At 39.6% G+C, this 19,557-nt stretch overlaps 1 protein-coding gene across 2 annotated transcripts; it reads right to left on the bottom strand.

Annotated features, from left to right (window-relative positions):
• Positions 1 to 107: 107 nt before the first annotated feature.
• On the bottom strand, positions 108 to 17,479 carry erap1a (endoplasmic reticulum aminopeptidase 1a). 2 transcript variants are annotated; one of them, XM_066651546.1, is made up of 19 exons: positions 17,375 to 17,479; positions 16,199 to 16,735; positions 14,469 to 14,607; positions 13,548 to 13,682; positions 13,346 to 13,466; positions 11,137 to 11,291; positions 10,921 to 11,034; positions 9,214 to 9,345; positions 9,000 to 9,131; positions 8,025 to 8,108; positions 7,664 to 7,821; positions 7,483 to 7,562; positions 7,204 to 7,387; positions 5,963 to 6,119; positions 3,840 to 4,024; positions 2,661 to 2,822; positions 2,428 to 2,568; positions 2,086 to 2,167; positions 108 to 1,107 (listed from the first exon to the last, which is right to left on the bottom strand). In XM_066651546.1, exons 2-19 carry the CDS (start codon positions 16,651 to 16,653, stop codon positions 958 to 960), a joined length of 2,766 nt encoding a protein of 921 aa, XP_066507643.1. In that variant the 5' UTR covers positions 16,654 to 16,735; positions 17,375 to 17,479; the 3' UTR covers positions 108 to 957. The 2 variants fall into 2 exon arrangements, with proteins under 2 accessions (XP_066507643.1, XP_066507642.1); XM_066651545.1 differs by having other exon boundaries at positions 16,199 to 16,732; positions 17,375 to 17,417.
• Between the last annotated feature and the right edge of the window lie 2,078 nt (positions 17,480 to 19,557).

The following is a 19,557-nucleotide window of genomic DNA, read 5'->3' as shown; positions in this document are numbered from 1 at the left end:
TATATTCCTGCAGCTGGACTTTTTTTTTATTAATTTAGTTTAAATTAAGTTTAAAATCTCTTTTTTGAGGGAGACTTTACCAACTCTATATTCATTTCAGTGTGTGCAAAACGGAGTAACCAAAACATTAAAACCTCTGTGACTTTACCCTTTACCCAATTTCGTTGTATATATAAAATGTACAATGACATTAAAAGGTTTCATCATGAAGCACCAGATGATTTGGATGTAAACAAAAAGGCTCGTGACCCCATGGTCAGCAGTGATGTGTACCTACTGACTTTAGTCTGAGGAGGGACATACCATGCCCAGCAAATGGAGAGATCAGTGTCTTGGGCAATAAGGGCAAATGAGGCTATTGTGTGGTTTAAACCAACACAATGACAATGGGAAGAATGGGTCATTACACTGCATCACACCCTGCTTCATATAGGGCTGTGTAAACGCAGAACAGTGTCAATGAAACTGCTGTCTAATGTCAAAATCACAAAGGATGGGCATGCAAGCTTAAGAACAGAAATTTTCAGTATGGACACGGGGTCTGATAAGACAGCAAGGGATTAGCAAGGGACGTGTTATGAAGGGTATGGCATTTACTGGGCAAAATTCTGTTGGCAATCCCTGGGTCTAGAAATTCATGTCAATATTGACAAATCACCTTTTATATACAAATGTATAATATAACCCTCTTCTTTGTAGACAACAACAGTCCCACTACATTAAATTTGGCACTGAATCAGATTGTGTCATTTTCAGCCAAAGGAATAATCTAACACCGACAACATGGGGTGCTTATTTAATCTATACTCTCATCTGCTGACGATATAAAACTGATGTATTCTCCAATTGCATCATGTCAAAGTTGCAATTCTAGGTTCTTTTTTTTTTGAGGTCACACACTAACACTACAACATGGTTCAACAATCTGCAGAATCAGCAAAGGATCTAGTGCCTAAGTCAGAAGGTGTGGCTGTTGAGCCAGTCCATGAGAAGTGGAATCTTCTCATCCATCCAACGGATATTCTCCTCAATATTCTCCAGTGCCTGCTGGACACTGCGCAGTCCTGCACCCATGTCCTGTTCCAGTGAACGGAAGAATGACTGCACCTGCAGAATTGATTGAGGGACATATGGGACATTTTTAAATAAAAATGTTTAGTTTACACACAGTTTAATGTAGGTAGTAGGTTTTTACAGAGACGTCATGAGGCTTATGGAGCTAACGAGTCAAAGAAGCTTACACTTGCATCCAAAAGTCACGGGATAGCAAAGTTGCATTTGTCACCCACTGTCATGTCTCATACAAACTCCAGTTAATCAACCTCACTCAAAAGATTATCTTTTGATAATATAAGTATCTCACAGGTGTGGGCCATCCCAAGGTAACACCACTTCATAATTCATTTACATACTGCTGTACCATGACTTGCCCTGTGAAGGACTGGCACCCCCTCCAGGGTGTATTCCTGCCTTGCGCCCAATGATTCCAGGTAGGCTCTGGACCCACCGCGACCCTGAACTGGATAAGCGCTTACAGATAATGAATGAATGAATGTAACATGACTTTTGGCATGTCAGTGTAAAGCAGCTTTTTTCATGTTGCCAGTTATTAATATCGTTATTCTGAGATCACATTGTAAAATCTTGTGCATCGCACCTGAGCAGGGCCAGTTAGGGTGTACTCTTGGCCCTGATGAAAAGTACCGTGTCTGAGTACAGTTGTCCCCCCTCCCACACTGGCCTGATGTCACACTGCATTATTCAGCGTTTTCACACTTGTCCTGAATACTTGAGTCCGAACCTAGATCTGATTCTCAAAAAAGAACCTACAATTGCTCATTTCCTTTGGTTATCTTCCACGTACAAGAACTCAATCCGAACCGTGACGATTATGCAGTCACCTCACCCCCACAGCTAATTCGGCAGTGTTAAATTGACACTTTCAATGCTGTGATCTGTATAGATTTATCGATTATGCTGCGCAGGGCATTTTCTTTAATCATATTGCACTAAAGAATTTTTTTTTGGAGGCAAACAGTCTAAGACTATGCAACTGACTTATGTGATATTTGGAGATGTATGTACCTCCACTAGCATTTCCTTGGTTGAGTACTGGTTGGTCACCCCGACAACCATGCGTGAGATAGCGGATGAACCAAGATCAAACCTAGAAAAAGAATAAAATAAAATTTACCATCACAAACGGCAGTGATGAGCTCTAATCAGAACTAATCATCACTGCAGTGAATACAATTCCACTGCTCCATGGCCCAGTCCTGGGGAGGCTTAAACATAATGCCTGGCAAAAAAACAGGGCAACATCTTGCATATTCTCAGTTGTTCCAAAGTTCTTATTAAAAATAGCCTCTATTAGCCTAAGGTACTTTAGAATTTGCTTTTACAGTTGTCACAGTGATATACACTTACTTTTTGACCAGTTTCTGCCAGTTAGACCTCAAGAAGTCCCAGGCCAGTGTGTAAGCCTTTGGGTTTTTACTGACACTTATGACAAGTGATGGTAGCTCATGTGTCTTTAAGATGTCTCCTTCTAGACCTTTCTCCATCAGCCTGAAATCAGAGACAAAGACAAAAACGTTCAGACATTTAAAAAAAAACTCAGCTGAGAATTTTGAGCATGAATACCGATTATAGGCACAAACCATTTTAGCTTGCCAGCCAGTGGACTATAGGAGAGCGCTCCTTTAATTTGACTCTTCTCAGAAGGATACATGGTGTGACGATACTTTTCCAAAAGGAAGTCCCAGCCTTCTGCAGTCCTTGCCCCCTCAGTGTAAACCACCAAACGAACATCTGCAGGCAAGCTGAAAAAAATATATATATATACACACACACATTAGTCTCAGCCTCAGTTGCTCGAATCACAAACATACATAGACCATGTATAGAGAATGTGGTTTATTGGCCAAATTGATCAGTGAAACACTAGACTCCCTCATGACTGTGAAAAGTCTGGCTTGTGAGACTAGAACGTGATGTAGAAGACCCTTACACTTTTCCAAAACTTGATGTAGATGTCCCTAGAATGAGTGAATTCACTTTCTTTGATGTGCATCCATTGTGGACACTGACATTGCATTGTTTTGTCACTATGCTTAATGCCAAGCATGGTACACTCTCAGAAAAAAAGGTATGGTAGATGTACATAAAATACCAAATACTAATACCAAGGTAGCAAAAGTCTAAATGTAATTTTAAAGATACAACAGTAGCTAAAAGTCCAGTTTTGTTCCCTAAAGGTATATTACATTCTGCTCTCCAGACAAAGAGGTAAATATTTGTAAACTTTCATCATAACTGGACAGAATATGTATCCTTGGGTACCACCCCAGTGACAGTATGGTCACTGGTCTGTGGAGCACCTGAACACTTTTCTCTTTTCTGGAGGGATGGAGTCTTCAAGACTGCGACCCTGAACATCACAAATTTAAAGAGAAGGGTAACCTGCAAACAAATTGTGGTTACCATGGCAACATAAATGCTCTGTCTCTTTTTTTTATCAAGATATAAGTACAAAATCACATCAGCATTCACTTTTTTAATTTAAAAATGTTTTAAATGTATTTAATTTTTACAAGATGTCCATGACCCACCAGTTGAGAATCAATGTATTTATATTATAGTTATGTATATATTTAAATTCATATATTTATATTTATATATATTTATATTTATGTATCTATATTATACATTACATTATATGAGAACCTCAGTTCAGTAATTACAAGGGGTGTAGGCAGAGTCCTGGGAATAAAGTTAAAGAGTGAAATAGAACTGGAACACTAGAGAAATCAACTCTGGACTAACGGGTGAAGACTGACCTCAAGGTGCCATCTGATTCCTTCCACTTGTTGAAGAGCTCCTGGGCCTTGTGCACACAGGGTTCATAGCGGCGTACACAAGCAAAAAGGAGCAGATAGTTTCGCAATATCCTTTCAGAAACGGAGCCGTCATCAGTCCATGTTTGAGCATCGATCAAACTCTGGAACAGGTTCACTAAATAGCCCTGCAATTAGAGTTAAACCTGGTGCTTGTTACCAATTCAATTAATTATATAATTCAGTCATCTATTCATTTTCTGGAGCTGTTTTATCTTGTTCAGGGGCGTGGTGTAATAATGCGCCAGGACGGGGCACCAGTCCATCACAGATCATCAAACACCCACAGATTCACTCACACACACTCAGCTATGAACACATTTGCATGGCCATTCCACCTAGTAATGTATGTTTTTGGACTGTGGAAGGAAACTGGAGCATCCAGAGAAACCCAATGAAATGATTAGCGGCAGCTGTGGCCTCATGTTTAGAAGAGCGGGCTTGATACTTGAAGGTCACCAGCTTGATCCCCACAGCTGGCAGGAACATCTAAGTGCCATTGAGCAAGGCACCTGATCCCCAAAATACCTTCTCAGTGTTAAATTTCACTGCCCCTAATCACTAATATGTGAGTGTATCCACTGCCACAGATAGGTTAAATGCAGATGTCAGATTTCACTGTACATTGTACAATGATCATAAAGCAAGTCACTCTTTTTTTATTATTTTTTTCCCACACAAGGAGAACACACCAAGGGCAGCACAGTGGCGCAGCAGGTAGTGTCGCAATCACATAGCTCCTGGAGTTTGTGGGTTCAAGTCCTGCTCTGGGTGACTGCCTGTGAGGAGTTTGGTGTGTTCTCCCTGTGTCTGCGTGGGTTTTGTCTGGGTGCTCTGGTTTCCTCCCACTGTCCAAAAACACGTTAGTAGGTGGCTTGGGGACTCAAACGTGTCCCTAGGTGTGAGTGTGTGTCGACCTTTGAAGGATTGGCTCCCCCCTCAAGTGTGTTCCCAGTGGTATACTAACCCACCGTGACCCTGAACTGGTGTGATAATGAATGAATGAATAAACCAAACACCAAAAAGACCCTGAAGTTGTGTGACAGCAGCTTTACAGAATTTTGGGCCTTAGCCCCAAGTGAAAAAGCCAATCCCTCAGAGCATAAGATTGAAACCTTGAGTGGAACCAAGACTCAAAATGGGGACAGTGAGTGGACACAGTGTTTCAACACTCCAGCATCACTGCTGTGTCTGACCCACTGGTCCCGACGTTACACTTTCTAGCATTATACACACTCAGCAGCGCTGTGAATGATCCACCACCCAAAACATAACTGCTCTGGAGTCGTCCTGTGGGGGTCCTTACCCTAGAAGAACGGGGGAATGGGGAAAAACAATGCAATGGATGAACTACATTTAGTAAGTGAGATCTACAAAGTGCTCCTGAATGGTCAGTTTAGCTGAGAGAATGAGAGTGAGTGTAGAATTAAGGAGGTGGTGATATATATATATATATATATATCTATATATATATATATATATATATATATATATCTGATATCTTAACCAAGTTAGCTAGTTAGATATGTAGATAGCTATTAAATAACATAGATAATGGTATCTGCCTTTTAAAATGTCAACACACCCAGGCGACAGGATGTAACTGCTTCACAAAATGTAGAAGGGGATATTCAAATAAGGAACCAGAGTGTACCTGCTGCTCCACTTAAAGTGAAATAGGAAAGGCGAATAAGTAACTGGAGTGTGTCACAGGTGAGATTATATGCGAGTTTCCTGCCTAAAGGATAAAGTGTTAGGTTGATAAACACTACAGCGAGGGGCTACCTTAAATGCTACAGACTTCAGCATGAGTAAAGAAAGGCTATAGCAAGGCTTTTATACATAGTCCCTGTGCTGTACCCTTTAAGAGAGAGAAAGAAACATCAGAATAAGAATTTACAGTTTTCCTTGATGTAATTCCTCATTCCTTGTAAATTCATAAAATTGGCTTTCTTAAGGAGTTTTAAATTTTATGGAGGGTTATTTCTTTGGTAGATTTTGGACATTTACTAATGATAACATAAAGCATTACAACAATGAAGAAAGCAATTACTCCAGCCACAAACCTTCAGTTTGTTCTCCAGTGTTTTCATGTCTCTTTTCTCCATAAGTTTGTAGAGAGGCACCAGCTCTCCGAAGCCCTGCGTCACTGGCATGATCTCAGTCTCATACCTCAGATACAGGCTCAAGTTCAAGGCTTTGTCCAGAGGTACCTTTCCAATACTGAGATAAAAAAAGATGCAGGTTGGTATGTCAGATATTATTAACAGAATATATTAAATGTGTCTCCACCTGACAGCTTAAGGAGAATGCTAATTGCCCAATTTCTGTTATGTTAAAGGGATACTAGATATGATTTTGTATTTTTGCTCCTGAGCTCCCCCTTCAGTTGCAGAGTGTAATTTATTTTTACAGCACTGTCCTGAAATCAACTTGTTATTCCACACCGAACACTATGTAGCGGTTTCAGTATTCCCTGCATTTTCTCATAAATATACACACTTCAAAGTCTGTATTATTTGCATATTGCAAATTGAACTCTTGAAATGCTGTTACAGTTTAAAACACAGCTGTTTGTTGACATGTTTACTGGCCTAGATTTTACATTCAGCAAGATTACAGACTTCTGTACTGTTTTCATCACAGAAACTGCTAGACAGCCACACTTGACACACATCAATGTGTATTTTTGCACTTCATCCACACATGGTGTGAAAAGCTACAGGTGTCACAGTACAGCATCTGGTGTGAAATTAACTGTACAGAGTGCGGTTTCTGCAGTGATGAGCCCAGAGCAGCAAGGACAGAGGCTGTATTCTCCTTATTACAGGTCAGTAAAGCATCACAATGATTCTGAAGCTGTAACTTTAAGATAAAAATACCACCTAGTGTTTCTTTAACTGTATAAGATATTAAACACTATTTCTACTCAGCCAAAATGCGTCATATGTAGAAGACGTAGACAAGTGATACTGCTGACATGAATATCAAAAAGTCCTTAATATTAAAATTGGCAGGTTATAGCAAAATATTATTGGTCAGTTGAAATTATACTGACTTACAAAAACTGTAACAGTTCATAGCCTTGTTATGTCTACACAGGACAACTTCTCATGCTTTTTATGAAAACTCACATAAACCTACAGTTATTTTAGGGCATATTCCAACTACTGTCAGGTACCATTAAGGCTGCTTTTGTCTGTATACAGCTTGTATAATGTCCTCAAAAATGCATGAAACCAAATGAGAGGCTCTGAAGAATTTTGGTCAAAGAGAAAGGAGTCCTTCTAGTAAAAACAGTCCACACCTGACAAGCTGGAAGATGTTGTGGATGAGACTGGCCCTGTCATTTCCGCTGAAAACTGTGTGATTATGCTGGAGCTGCCTTATCAAACTGTCCCATCCTCCAGCCTCGTAATGGACCAAATAATACCCTCGCAGGTCCACGTTAAATTTGATCCACTCCACCTCCTGTGGCAAGTATAGCACGTCTGGTGACAGAAACAATGACAAACATTAATAAACAAACAAAAAAAAAAGGTAAAGAAATAATTGACTATTACGGTTTAGGGGGCATTGCACAAACCTTTTCCAGTTTTTAGTAGAAAGCGCTGGACAGAGCTGGAGTTGCTGGTGATGTAGGTCAAGGGCACTTGCCAAATGAAGCTTTGTTTAACATGTGCAAGGGAAAAATGTATTACAAAACTACAACATTATTAGTTACAGTAAAAATATAAAAAAAGAGAAACCCCAGTGTATAAACCCACCTTGAATTCTCTGAAGGATCTGCCCCTTTGAGGTACCTCTCCTGATTCAGATAGACCTTTCGACCTTCAACCGTCACACTGATCACAGGGAAACCCTCCTGCAGTGTCCAGGTGTCCATGATAGCCTTCACATCTAGGTCATCTTTCATATGCCACTTCTGTTGATACAGATTTAAAGTTGAGTAAGGTTTAAGGTATGATATCAGTTTACTGAGTAGTTATTATTACAGTATTTTATACAAGAATAAACACAGGATTTTTTCTATACAAAAAACATGTATAATTTTGTTTTATTTAAGGTTATTTTGTCATCTTTAAATTACACAGCTGTTCAAACTAATTGATAATTTGATAGACATACAGTGGCAGAGGTTCTGGACTTGCTCTCCGAGCAGAATCCATCCGCTTTCATTCTCACGGGATCTAAATCGTCTGAATCACAGATCTGAAAAGAGCCCACAAAACATTTATTTATGAAGTTATGTTTGACAGATGACTTACACCAATCAACCATAACATTATGACCAACTCCTTGTTTCTACACTCACTGTCCATTCTCTCAGCTCCACTGTCCACAGGAGCTCTTTCACCCTGTGCTTCAGTTGTCAGGACCACCACAGCACTGTTGTGACACTGACATGGTGGTGATGTGTTATTGTGTGTTGTGAAGGTAGGAGTGGATCAGACACAACAGTGCTGCTCGAGCTGTTGAACACCTCTGTGTCCCTGCTGATCTGAGAATAGTCTAACAACCAAACATAGCCAGCCAACAGCATCCTGTGGGTGGCGTCCTGTGTCCACTGATGAAGGACCAGAAGACAACCAACACAAGCTACGCAGCAACAGATGAGCTAATGTCTGACTTTACATCTACAAGGTGGACCAACGAGGTAGGTGTGTCTAACAGAGTGGACAGTGAGAGGACATTGTGTTTAAAAACTTCAGGAGCAATGCTGTGTCTGATCCACTTGTACTAGCACAACACACACTAACACACTACCACATCAGTGTCACTGTAGCACTGTGACTGATCCACCACCCACATCATACCTGCCCTGCGATGGTCTTGTTGACTATATTCTGAAATTGAAATACGACAAATGCTCTTTCATGTTCAGTGGAACACAGAGTATGCACAGTGAGTTTAGCAACAAGGAGGCGGTCACAATGTTATGGTTCATCGGTGTATAAACATGTAAACAAAAGCTTTTCAGCTCACATAACATAGATCAACATTAATACAGCCTATGATTAGAACTGTAAGTCCCCCTGGATAAAAGTGTCTGCCATAATGGCATAAATGTATTTATAAATCCCTGAATGCAGATGAACTTACATTTGTTAGACTATCCCACAGATCAGTATTCACAGTGTTCTGGTAGCTGTGGTTCTTCAGGTAGCGTATAATGCCCATCTTAAATACTTTTGGGGTCAGGAAATCTCTCAGCATGTTCAAAACACAAGCTCCCTTAAGAAAGTACATGTAAAATTGACTACAAACATAGAATGAAGAGTTGAACACTCATGGAATAAAACAATGGATTCTGTACCTTTTGATAGGACACATCATCAAACATTTCCCTGATTTGAGCAGGATTCTCCACAGGAGTTGATATGGGATGGGATGAGCTTAAAGAATCGACCCCCATGGCAGTGAAGCACTTCTCCAAGAAGTAATCGCCCTAAAGAAAAGAAAGATATATCAACTGAAATGCCAAATATCCAAACTTTAGTTTTCTTTCTTTAAGGTACTCGTATTTAAAGATACTTGCATGGAATGTATACTACATGTCAAATGTTTGTGGCTCTCTTCTTGATCTCATCTTATGATGGATTGCATACTTTAATATGCAACTACTGCAGACACAGGCATTTAGCTAACAATATACCATAGAAAAGTTTTGACCGATCCATGGGTTGCAGGTGACGTCACTGTGTATATTGGCCGCCATACTGGGTACCTACCTACTCAAACACATAAATATATACTAAAATAAAGACTCATGTTTAAAGTGTTTTATTGTTTCCATCAATACAATTCTCTACAAAGTGCAATTTACAGATTTGTAAATCTGTTTTTTTACAAAAAAACTAATAATACTGCACCCAGACAGTATTTAGAAACTAATTCAAAGGGGAAATATAAACCTTATAGTGCACTAAAAATATTTTATTACCGTTACTGAAACCATTATTTTACGACGAACACTGTGTGGTCATACATTGGACTCTGCTTTGCTGCAGCCTGGATACATCACTCACGTATCAGTTATATTTTTAGACAAGGAGAACTACTTTATTAAACTTTAAGCCAAATCAGAGAAATAAGACTGTCCAAACTGTCTGATACACTCCCAAAAAGCAGGGACAACAGGATCTGATTATTTACTCTGTAAACAGGGGGAAAGCAATGAGACAAAATAATATGTAGTCTCTTTCACGCAACAACACGAGTGAAATAACACAATTACTAAAGCTTGTATATGATCTGTTTATTGATAACTCACTCAGAGTCAGTCACAAGAGCAGAGACGTGCTAACAGCTTTCCATTAGATCCCATCACAAAAATGCTAATATGGCTAACCAATTATAACAGTTTTTTTTATCAACACAAAGAGGTGGCAGGCTTCTATGTGTTGTGAGACCCTCTCGAGCACAAGGCAGAGGAGCTGTGAAAAATATTTCAATATTTCCTATCCGTTTAAATTAGTGCTACTCTCTAAAACCAGATAATCGTTCCCCCAGTATGCCACCCATGTCTCCCAGCGCTATGCTGTGGAGTAGTAAAATTGTGTATTTTCAATACAGTATAAGCTGGAGTGATATTTTTTAATGTAGAACTGATCAGCCGAGTCAAAATCTCTTAAAAAGTCCCCACAATAATGTTTAAATATCTAGTGTAAAGCCTACCCAGAAGAACAAGGGTGGAAGAGAAATTACCTATTAATACCATTCATTTTATAAGTTATGTAGAATAAGCACTTCCCCACAAACTGTCGGCCATATAGTATATGTAAATGAACTTTGCTTTGTTGGCCAAGTATTTTGCCTTAATCAAATTCATAACAGCCCTAATTTCCATATATGGGCCCTACGGCCTGGATCTGAATCATAAAATTTGAAACTCTGACAATGTTTGCTTACAAAATTTACTATTTAAGTCAAACAATCTCTCAAGACATCAATGAGTTGCGTTTTAAGCATGTTAAGTCGGTCAGTTGTTAATAATGTGGTGATAAAATTTGTTTAGCCTCACCACTTGTAGCTCAGGGTGGGTGATGTTCAGAGACACAAATTCCATGAACTTGGCAAAGCCCTCATTTAACCATAGGTCATTCCACCACTTCATGGTCACCAGGTTACCAAACCACTGGGGAAAAGTGAGTGAGGAAAAATGGTCAAGAAAGAAGTGCTAGATAAAAAAACAGAACAATGTGCTCCAGATCAAGACATATAGATTGCAGTAACCAACCTGATGGGCAAGCTCATGAGCAATGACTTTAGTAATGCCCAGTTTGACGGAAGTGGAAGACCGCTCCGGATCAAAGAGCAACCCTGATTCTCTGTACGTGGTCAGGCCCCAGTTTTCCATGGCACCTGACTGAAAATCTGGGATTGCTGCAAGATCTGGGAATAATAATTTAACACATCAGTTGATATAAAATCCTAAGATTCAGATTTCATAATATCTCATCCCATCCTCTTTTTTTGCTTAGTCCAGTTTCAGGGTTGGCTGGCAACAGGCAGGGGCAGGTCCTGTGTCTGCCTTGGGGCCTCTTCTCAGTGGGCTGTGGCCTCCAACAGAAGGTGATCAGGGGGTCGAACCAACTCACTTGGCTCATATTGACAATAAGGAGCAGCAGTGTTACTCCGAGCTTCCCTGGTCGCACTGCTTTGATTTTTTACCTAATTATCATAGCCAAAATGCACACTAACACAACACCAACACATCAGAGTCACTGCAGTGCTGAGAATGATCCACATCCCAAATCATTCCTGCTGTGTGCTAGTCCTGATCACTGAAGAACAGGGTGAACCATGGGTGTGTTGACATGCACTATATAATCAGATAATCAGATAACTGAACAAATCAGATTTTGTGAGAAATCTGATTAACACATTTACATACACAAAATTCAGAGTTTACATGATTCCAACAATAATCTGATTTCTGCTTTGCAACAGCCAGAAATATCAGAGAAAATTGTGACATAAATTCCTGTTGTTGCTTTTTGTAAACCTGGACCCAATTTACCTGCAAATATGGACCTTCTTTTCTTATAATGTCTAATATTACAGAGTGCTTTCCTTCTTACAGCTTTCTCTACACTGCTGCTGGGACACAGACAAGCCTTTTTTAAAGGAAGGTCTCTTCGTTTAAACGTAGTGCGTGTCCCTCTGTTACAGACAGCGACTGAGCTGCTGGAAACGTGTAGGCAGTGCGGACTGTGGGGAACAGGTGGTACTTAATAAATATTCAGATACAGTGAGCTTTGGAATAGCTTTTGGACACATCTCTAGACTTTGTCTAGTTAGGGTACGTGCAGACAGAGAAATCTGAATGAAATGGCATTACGAGTTTATGAGCACTGAGAAATCAGGCTAAAATCCAGCTCTCTTAAATGGATTTCGTAATCTGATTTCTACACCTTACACTGATTTCAGAAATCATATTATGCTGCTTACATGTCCACTTGACTATTGGAATGACTGCAGAAATGTGATTTAGAACAGATTATTAAAGGTTCACCATTTTAATCAAAAAACATTTTTAATCAAATTCTATGGATGTTTTCTCATCATTTGCCATCTCTCCATTTTGTTTGCTGGAAACTAGTCTAACGTGTTTACAATGCCCCAGTGTCTGTAAAAGGTTAAAAAAACACACGGTCTTGGTCCGGTATACTAGGCTTTCTCTCTGCTCACGGCAGCAAATCGCCATTTTGGAAGTTTTGGAAGACAATGAAGGGACCTCCAAATGTTGAAAAGCAAAACTGAGTTGAGGATATTACTCTATTCCTACTCCATTGGTAGTTAAAATTGATATATTTTTGCTGTAGATGGTTTTATCACCTATGGAGCAGGTATAGAGCAATATCATGATCTTGGTTCATGCTTTTCAACATTTGGAGGTGTCTCTAAATTCGCGAGAGCACTAACTGCATGAAAGTAAACAGACAGAAAGTGCTACAAATCTAAACAACACGAGTAACAAACGAGTTTCTGTGCTAATTCAAAGATTGAATAAAAATGTACAGGCAAGATAAACTTCAGTGACATACAGTCTGAACATAAACAAAGCAGACAAGAGCATTTCCCACAATTGCAGACATTCCCTTTAAGTGCATGTAACTACACTGTATGTACGCAGAACAACAGGTAAGACTACAGTCTGTAACTGTAAAACTACAAAGTAAATCTATATGGAAAGTGGAGCTGATAAAATGGACAATGAATGTAGAAACAAGGGGTCATTTACATATTTTGGTTAAACAGTACATGAAGTGAGATAAAGTCTACACCTGTCAGTGCAATAACTATTTAACTCATTTTGTTTAGTAAGTGAACAGGGAAGACAGGGGACACCCAAGTTGCCTCTTATAATCTGAACTGTGCTATTGCCTTGCTGAGGGCCTATTGTGCCTGACTGATTTTCTCTGAAACAGAATATTGTTACTCACCTTGTTTAGGAAGAGGATATGGGATGTCAAAGTAATCATCATAAAAGTCAAGCAGTGTTACGGCTGTGTTGAGGGCATATTCCGCCTGACTGATCTTCTCTGGAACTGTGTACACTGATATCTACACAAAGAACATGTTCATTAATAAAAACGATAGCAGTAGCCAAATGGAGCAGAATAAAATGTGAGAAATTAAGCATACCTCAACTCCATGCTGGCTTCTCTTACTGATGGAGAGGAAATCACAGATAATGAAAGCCACCAGATAAGTGCTCATCTTCACTGTCATGTCATAGTGATCTTCCAGCAGGCCACCTGCAAGCTCCACAGTCTTCAGCTTAAAAAATAAACATGATACAAAAAATGTAGGCCTATTGTACAGTATGAAATTGGAGGAAGTTCTCCAATGTGTCCGAATTAAAGCAATTTGGTACAAAATGGTACATTTGAGGATAAATACCGGCTGTACATGGCTGAAGTTTAACTTGTCTGTAAGTTTTTATTCACTATTTAAGTTAAACCAGAAGCTGATTTGTAACTCGAGTTGTTTTTGTTTTGTAGCACTTTTGATCTGTGTTTACTTTCATGCAATTAATGGTCTCCTGAATTTAGAGCCAGTTCAGTAACCTGAAACAGCAATAATAATTTGGTATTATCACCTATGGAACAGGAATAGAGCAATATCTTCATTTTGGTTTTTGCTTTTGGAGGTAAAACTAACTCTAGATGCCATTTCTCTGCCGTGAGCAGAAAGGAAGCTTAGCATATCACACTGAGACCCTTTGTTGTTTTTAACCATTTTCTAATGCTAACATTTCATAAACAGACCTGAAAGCTAGCAAACGCTGATGAAATATCCTCAGAAATATATAAAAATTGTTTCTGATTAAAATCACGAACATTGCCTTTAATACCTGTCTTTTGTGCTTTCATTTTTAACCCTGTCTTATTATTATATGTGTCACATGAAACTTTAAGTGTTTAGTACCACACACATACATATATATCAAGAAACAAGTTGGGACAAAAAAATTCATTATTAACTTCTGTAAATAATTCTTATAGGTGTTTTTAATCTATAGATATTGAAATCCAAAAGGGGAAAAATGCAATCCCAAACTACCTTGGGCATATTGGAAATGGAAATATGTCTTGACTCTCTGCGGATGCGGATAGAGAAGTTGGCTTTGAAGGCTGGTTCATCAAAGCAGGGGAAAGCAGCTCGAGCATGTGTGGGCTCAAACTGGGTGGACGCCAATGCTCTGAAATGGACATAAATCAATGTTTTAGTTAAGCTTCAAAGTCACGCCAAGGAGTATAAAGAATCAAAACTGGTGTCCCTGACAAATCCAGTAAATCCAGTTTTACTGGAGTTCTAAACTTAAATAGACATAAGAGGTATTTTTAAGTGGATTTTACACTGAAACATCTAAATGAAATTACTTTAAATACACTCTGAGATGTTTCTTTATTACACTTATCATACACTTTAACTACCATAGATATGCATGTTTTAGATGCAAAACCTCACATGCAACTGACATGGAACTCAATGAGAGTTTGTCTTTGTTATATTTACAATTCCAATTCCAACCACTGATGCACAATTCGTCGTCCACCTTCACTTGGAATAGAACCACAATACCCATAACCCTATATTCGAGTGATGGACCACACAGGAATAATAAAAATATGAAAGTGGTATTTATATGTATTGTGTTGCACTAGTACGAGTTTATTAGGCACTGCCATATTTGAAGATTTTGAAACTGAGGGTGACTAGCACAAATATTGCACATGACAATAACATTAGTTTTGCAATTACACTAATTCCTGCCTTACACCAAATTACTTTTCAAGCAATTTCACTGTCACAGATATATTTTCAATATCGGAATTTGATAGTACCCTCCCGTCATCTCAAATGTTTGGTGTAAGGTGGTTAATAGAGTCTAAACTAGTCTTTTTCACATCTTGATGTTCAATGTAACATGTAACATGCAACATGTTGTCCTGTGGTAGAAAGTGGTAAAGGATGGCTGACAAATTCTGCATTCATTGTTCACCTATGAAGTGCACCTTTATCCTTTGTTTGGTGTACCTTACATGACCAAGCAGGTTAAATTACACTAGGTCATATGTCCAAAAGCTTGCTGAACATATAGAACAGAGATTAACCTCTTCTTTGTGGCAATAACAGCCTCTATTCTGAGAAGGCTTTACATAAGATGGTGAAGCACTGTTGTACGTTTCTGATTTCATTCAACCTCAGGATCATTAGTGAAGTGAGGTTTTGATGTTAGACGATTAGTGTAGGATCAAAAAGACTCCATCACTGTAGTTCCACTGCTCCACAGACCAATGCCTGAGCTGTACTCCATCCTTGTAGCTAACACTTGGCATAGAGCATTTTGACCTTAGACTCATGTGCTATTGCCACATGCATCCCTGTATCCAATGATTAAAGGCTAGAAGATGACTAACACCAACTGTGCAGGAATAGATGAGTTATCGTCTTAATACACTCATAGTACAACACACTAACACACCACCACCAAGTCAGTGTCAGCTGAGAATCATCCACAACACAGGCCTATACCTTCTCTGTGGTGGTCGTATGTGGGTCCTGACCATTGAAGAGAAGAGTGAAATTGGGATGAGAAAATATGCAGAAAAACAGGTGGACTACAATCTGTAACTGTAGGACTACAAAATGCTCCTGTATGGTAAATGAAGCTGAGAAAAGAACAATGTGTGTAGTTTCTATTCCAGTGATCATTCCGTGTATGTAAACATGTCCTCTTTTAGTGTAGTAGATTTAGCTGAACTGGAGAAAAGAGTATGTTTTCTTACCTGACTTCACCACTCCGTGTAGTGTATGTCCCCTTGTAAAAGCCATGGAAACTGTCAGACAGGTTAGAGGAAAAATCCAGCTGTAAAACCTGCAGTCCCTTTTTGAATGTAGAGTTACCAGAAGACAATGCAATCTGCTCAAAATGTTCAGACTCTTCGATGTGAAGGAGATGGTGTCTACTGGACCCTAAAAGCAGTGCTTTGGAGATGTGGAGATTTTTGCTGTTTAATACAATGTGCTGGGTTTCATGTTGGACCTCTACCTGGATGTCTACAGTTCCAGTAAAGCTGAGTAAAGTCAGGTTAGGGTGGATCAGGAGGTCATAGTGAAGTGGCTTAACACTCTCTGGTAGTCTCATCTTGAATGGGAAACTGGATGAAGTATTGCTTCCCTGTTCCTTGGCCTCAAGTAAAGGGATGAAGGAAAAGAAAAGGAGGATGCCAAGCTTCAACATTGTCCCCTTATTGTGGAAGAAATGCTTTTCAGTAGGAGTACAGACCAACAGGGGACCAGTATCTTGTTTCTCTTACAATCTGCTGGAAAATTCATGGTTAAATTGGTTAAAATCAATTACAGGCACCCTAGATATTCAAAAACAAGTGTTTGACAATAACACTCTAATGTTAACAGCAGCATAACAGGTGAATTTTATCTAGTTTAACATACACATATTACTGCCAAAAGCATTCAATTTGATCACACTCATACTGTATGGTTTAATTTAAATAATAATAAAAAAAATGTTTCACTCTAGAGCAGCTGCTACTGAGCACAAGTTCACCATATCCAATACAAAATGTCAGCTACAGGTGTGTAAATTTTCCAATATTGGCATTTAGAGCAGTGTTCTCTACAGTGATGTTACCCATTCAACACACATGAGATGATTTGGAGTGGAGTTTGTACTTCACTATTACTCCTGAGGCTTAATACAATCAATCTCCTATAAAACATGTTCCAAAATCTACTGTGAACCCGACTTAGAAGATGAGAGCCTGTATTACTTAAACAAAGTAGGAACAAACGCCTTAAAATAACCTTTAACATTATCTAAGTCTATATACATTCACACTTAACACATGCCCAAACTATATGAACGACAAAGGTATGGCAAAGAATAAAGTATGTCTAATGTAGCGTGTAATGTGTTGTTTTTATGAAAGCAGAGTACAAACCTGAATGAAAATGCCGCCATATTGTGTTAAGTGAAAGTGAAAGTGACGCAAGTGCTGCTTCCTCCTGCAGTTTTATTTTGGGCAGGAAACAAGGGCTACCCAAGGAGTTTAGCACGAATTTGTTGTCATTATCGAGCGCCTGAAGACTGAAAAAAACCCACTAGTATGAATGTCTTATAGCCCTGCAAAGTGTACGCTTTCTCCAAGGTAAACTACAACAGAAAAACTAAAGACTTACGAGACAGCGTCATCTGTCGGTACAGAAAGGAAATGTGTCATGAGTGGAGCTGCTGGGCAATGCAGGAATAACACATCTGACAGATTAGAAGCAAAGGTTAGAGGTTTAGAAAGTATTTTCCCATACAAATGATGTGACAATTTCACATTGTTTCAAGTTTCAAGTTTATTTTTCATTTGCACAAGATGTCAGGACATTTATGCACTGAAGTGCTGTGGTGAGGCACATACTTTACAGTATGGTAATACTAATGTACATACTAAATATACAAAATAACCAGAAATATATTCAATTTACACAAAATATAAACTAATTATGCACAGAATATACACCAAATATACAGAGACACTGGGGTGTAGGCTCCCTTACTATGCACTAATATACTAAAATAAAATAAGGACAGCATGGTGGCACAGCAGGTAGTGTTACAGTCACACAGCTCCAGGAAACTGGAGGCTGTGGGGTCAAGTCCCCCTCCGGGTGACTGAATGTGAGGGGTTTGGTGTTTTGTCCCCATGTTTGCATGGGTAGGTGGATTGGTGATTCAAAAAAAAGTGTCCATAGGTGTGTGTCTCGCCCTGTGAAGGACTAGTGCCCCCTCCAGGGTGTGTTGCTGTCTTGCACCCAATGATTCCAGGTACGCACTGGACTCACTGCGATCCTGAAATGGATAAGCATTTACAGACAATGAATGAATGAAAAATAGAATAAATTTAAGTGTAGATGCAGGCCAAACTTCCTGAGACATCGCAAGAAGAAGAGTCACTGACGGGCAGATTGCACACTGTTGATGTGTAAGGACAAGGTGAAGTCATCAGTGAGGTGTACACCAAGGAACTTAACACTGCTGACTCTCTCCACTTCAGCTCCTTTGATGTATAGGGGAGAGTGGGGAGAGTGCCCACTCCTCTGCAGCATTTTGTAGCTAACAATCATCTCCTTTGTTTTGCTGATTGTTGTCTAAGCACCACTCTGAAATAGTGTTGACTTCGTCTCTGCAGGCTGTCTCGTCACCATCTGTGATGAGGCCTAGGATGGTAGTATCATCAAACTTGAAGATGATTTTGGATGGGTGTTTGGCTACACAGTCATGTGTATACAGGGAGTACAGCAGGGGGCTGAGTACACACGCTGGGGAGCCCCTAAACTCAGAGTAAGTGTTGAGGTTCTGCTTGTCAGGAAGTCCAGTATCCAGTTGCAGAGATGAGAGTTAAAACCCAAGTTTAGGGATGAGTTTGGCAGGGATGATTGTGTTGAATGCCGAACTGTAGTTTACGAAAAGCATTCTCACATGTGTTCTTTCTTTCCAAGTGTGTACTCTCGGTGCAATGGTGTCATCTCTGCAGTTGGTGAGAGTCCATGGTGGCCAGAAGTGTAGAACATTTGTGAGCTTTGACCAGCCGCTTCAGGCATTTCATGGCTGCTGATGTCAGTGCAATGGCCCGGTAGTTATTCAGGTAGGTGACAGGTGGTGTCTTTGGAACTGGAACAATTGTGGTTCTCCTAAAGCATGTTGGGGTCACTGACAGTCTTAAGGAGAGGTTTGATATGTCAGTGAAATCCTCTTCCAGTTGATTGGCACATGCTCTAAGTACCTGGCTGTGGACGCCATCAGGACCAGGTAATTTCCGAGGGTCGACTGCCTTAAAGGAGCTAGCCACCTCAGACGCAGAAAGGGTAAGAGTGCAACCCTCCTGATCTACTGGGAGTTTTACAGCAGGGAACGTGTTGTTTGCCTCAAAGTGAGGTGAGCATAATGTGTATTTATTTATTTGATGTATATCAAGTGAGGAGGACAGCCCCCTGTCACAGTTATTAACTCCTTTATAGTCAGTGATAGTACAATGAGAAGTGAAGTCAAGGAGCCAAGGTAATTAGACTCAACTCTGTCCCTTTAGTTCCCTTTGGCCAGCTTGATGGTTCTTTGAAGATTATGTCTTGCTTT

This window comes from Hoplias malabaricus, chromosome 18, assembly GCF_029633855.1.
Source record: "Hoplias malabaricus isolate fHopMal1 chromosome 18, fHopMal1.hap1, whole genome shotgun sequence".
Taxonomy (NCBI): domain Eukaryota; kingdom Metazoa; phylum Chordata; class Actinopteri; order Characiformes; family Erythrinidae; genus Hoplias; species Hoplias malabaricus.
This window is presented reverse-complemented; position numbering and strand designations above follow the sequence as displayed.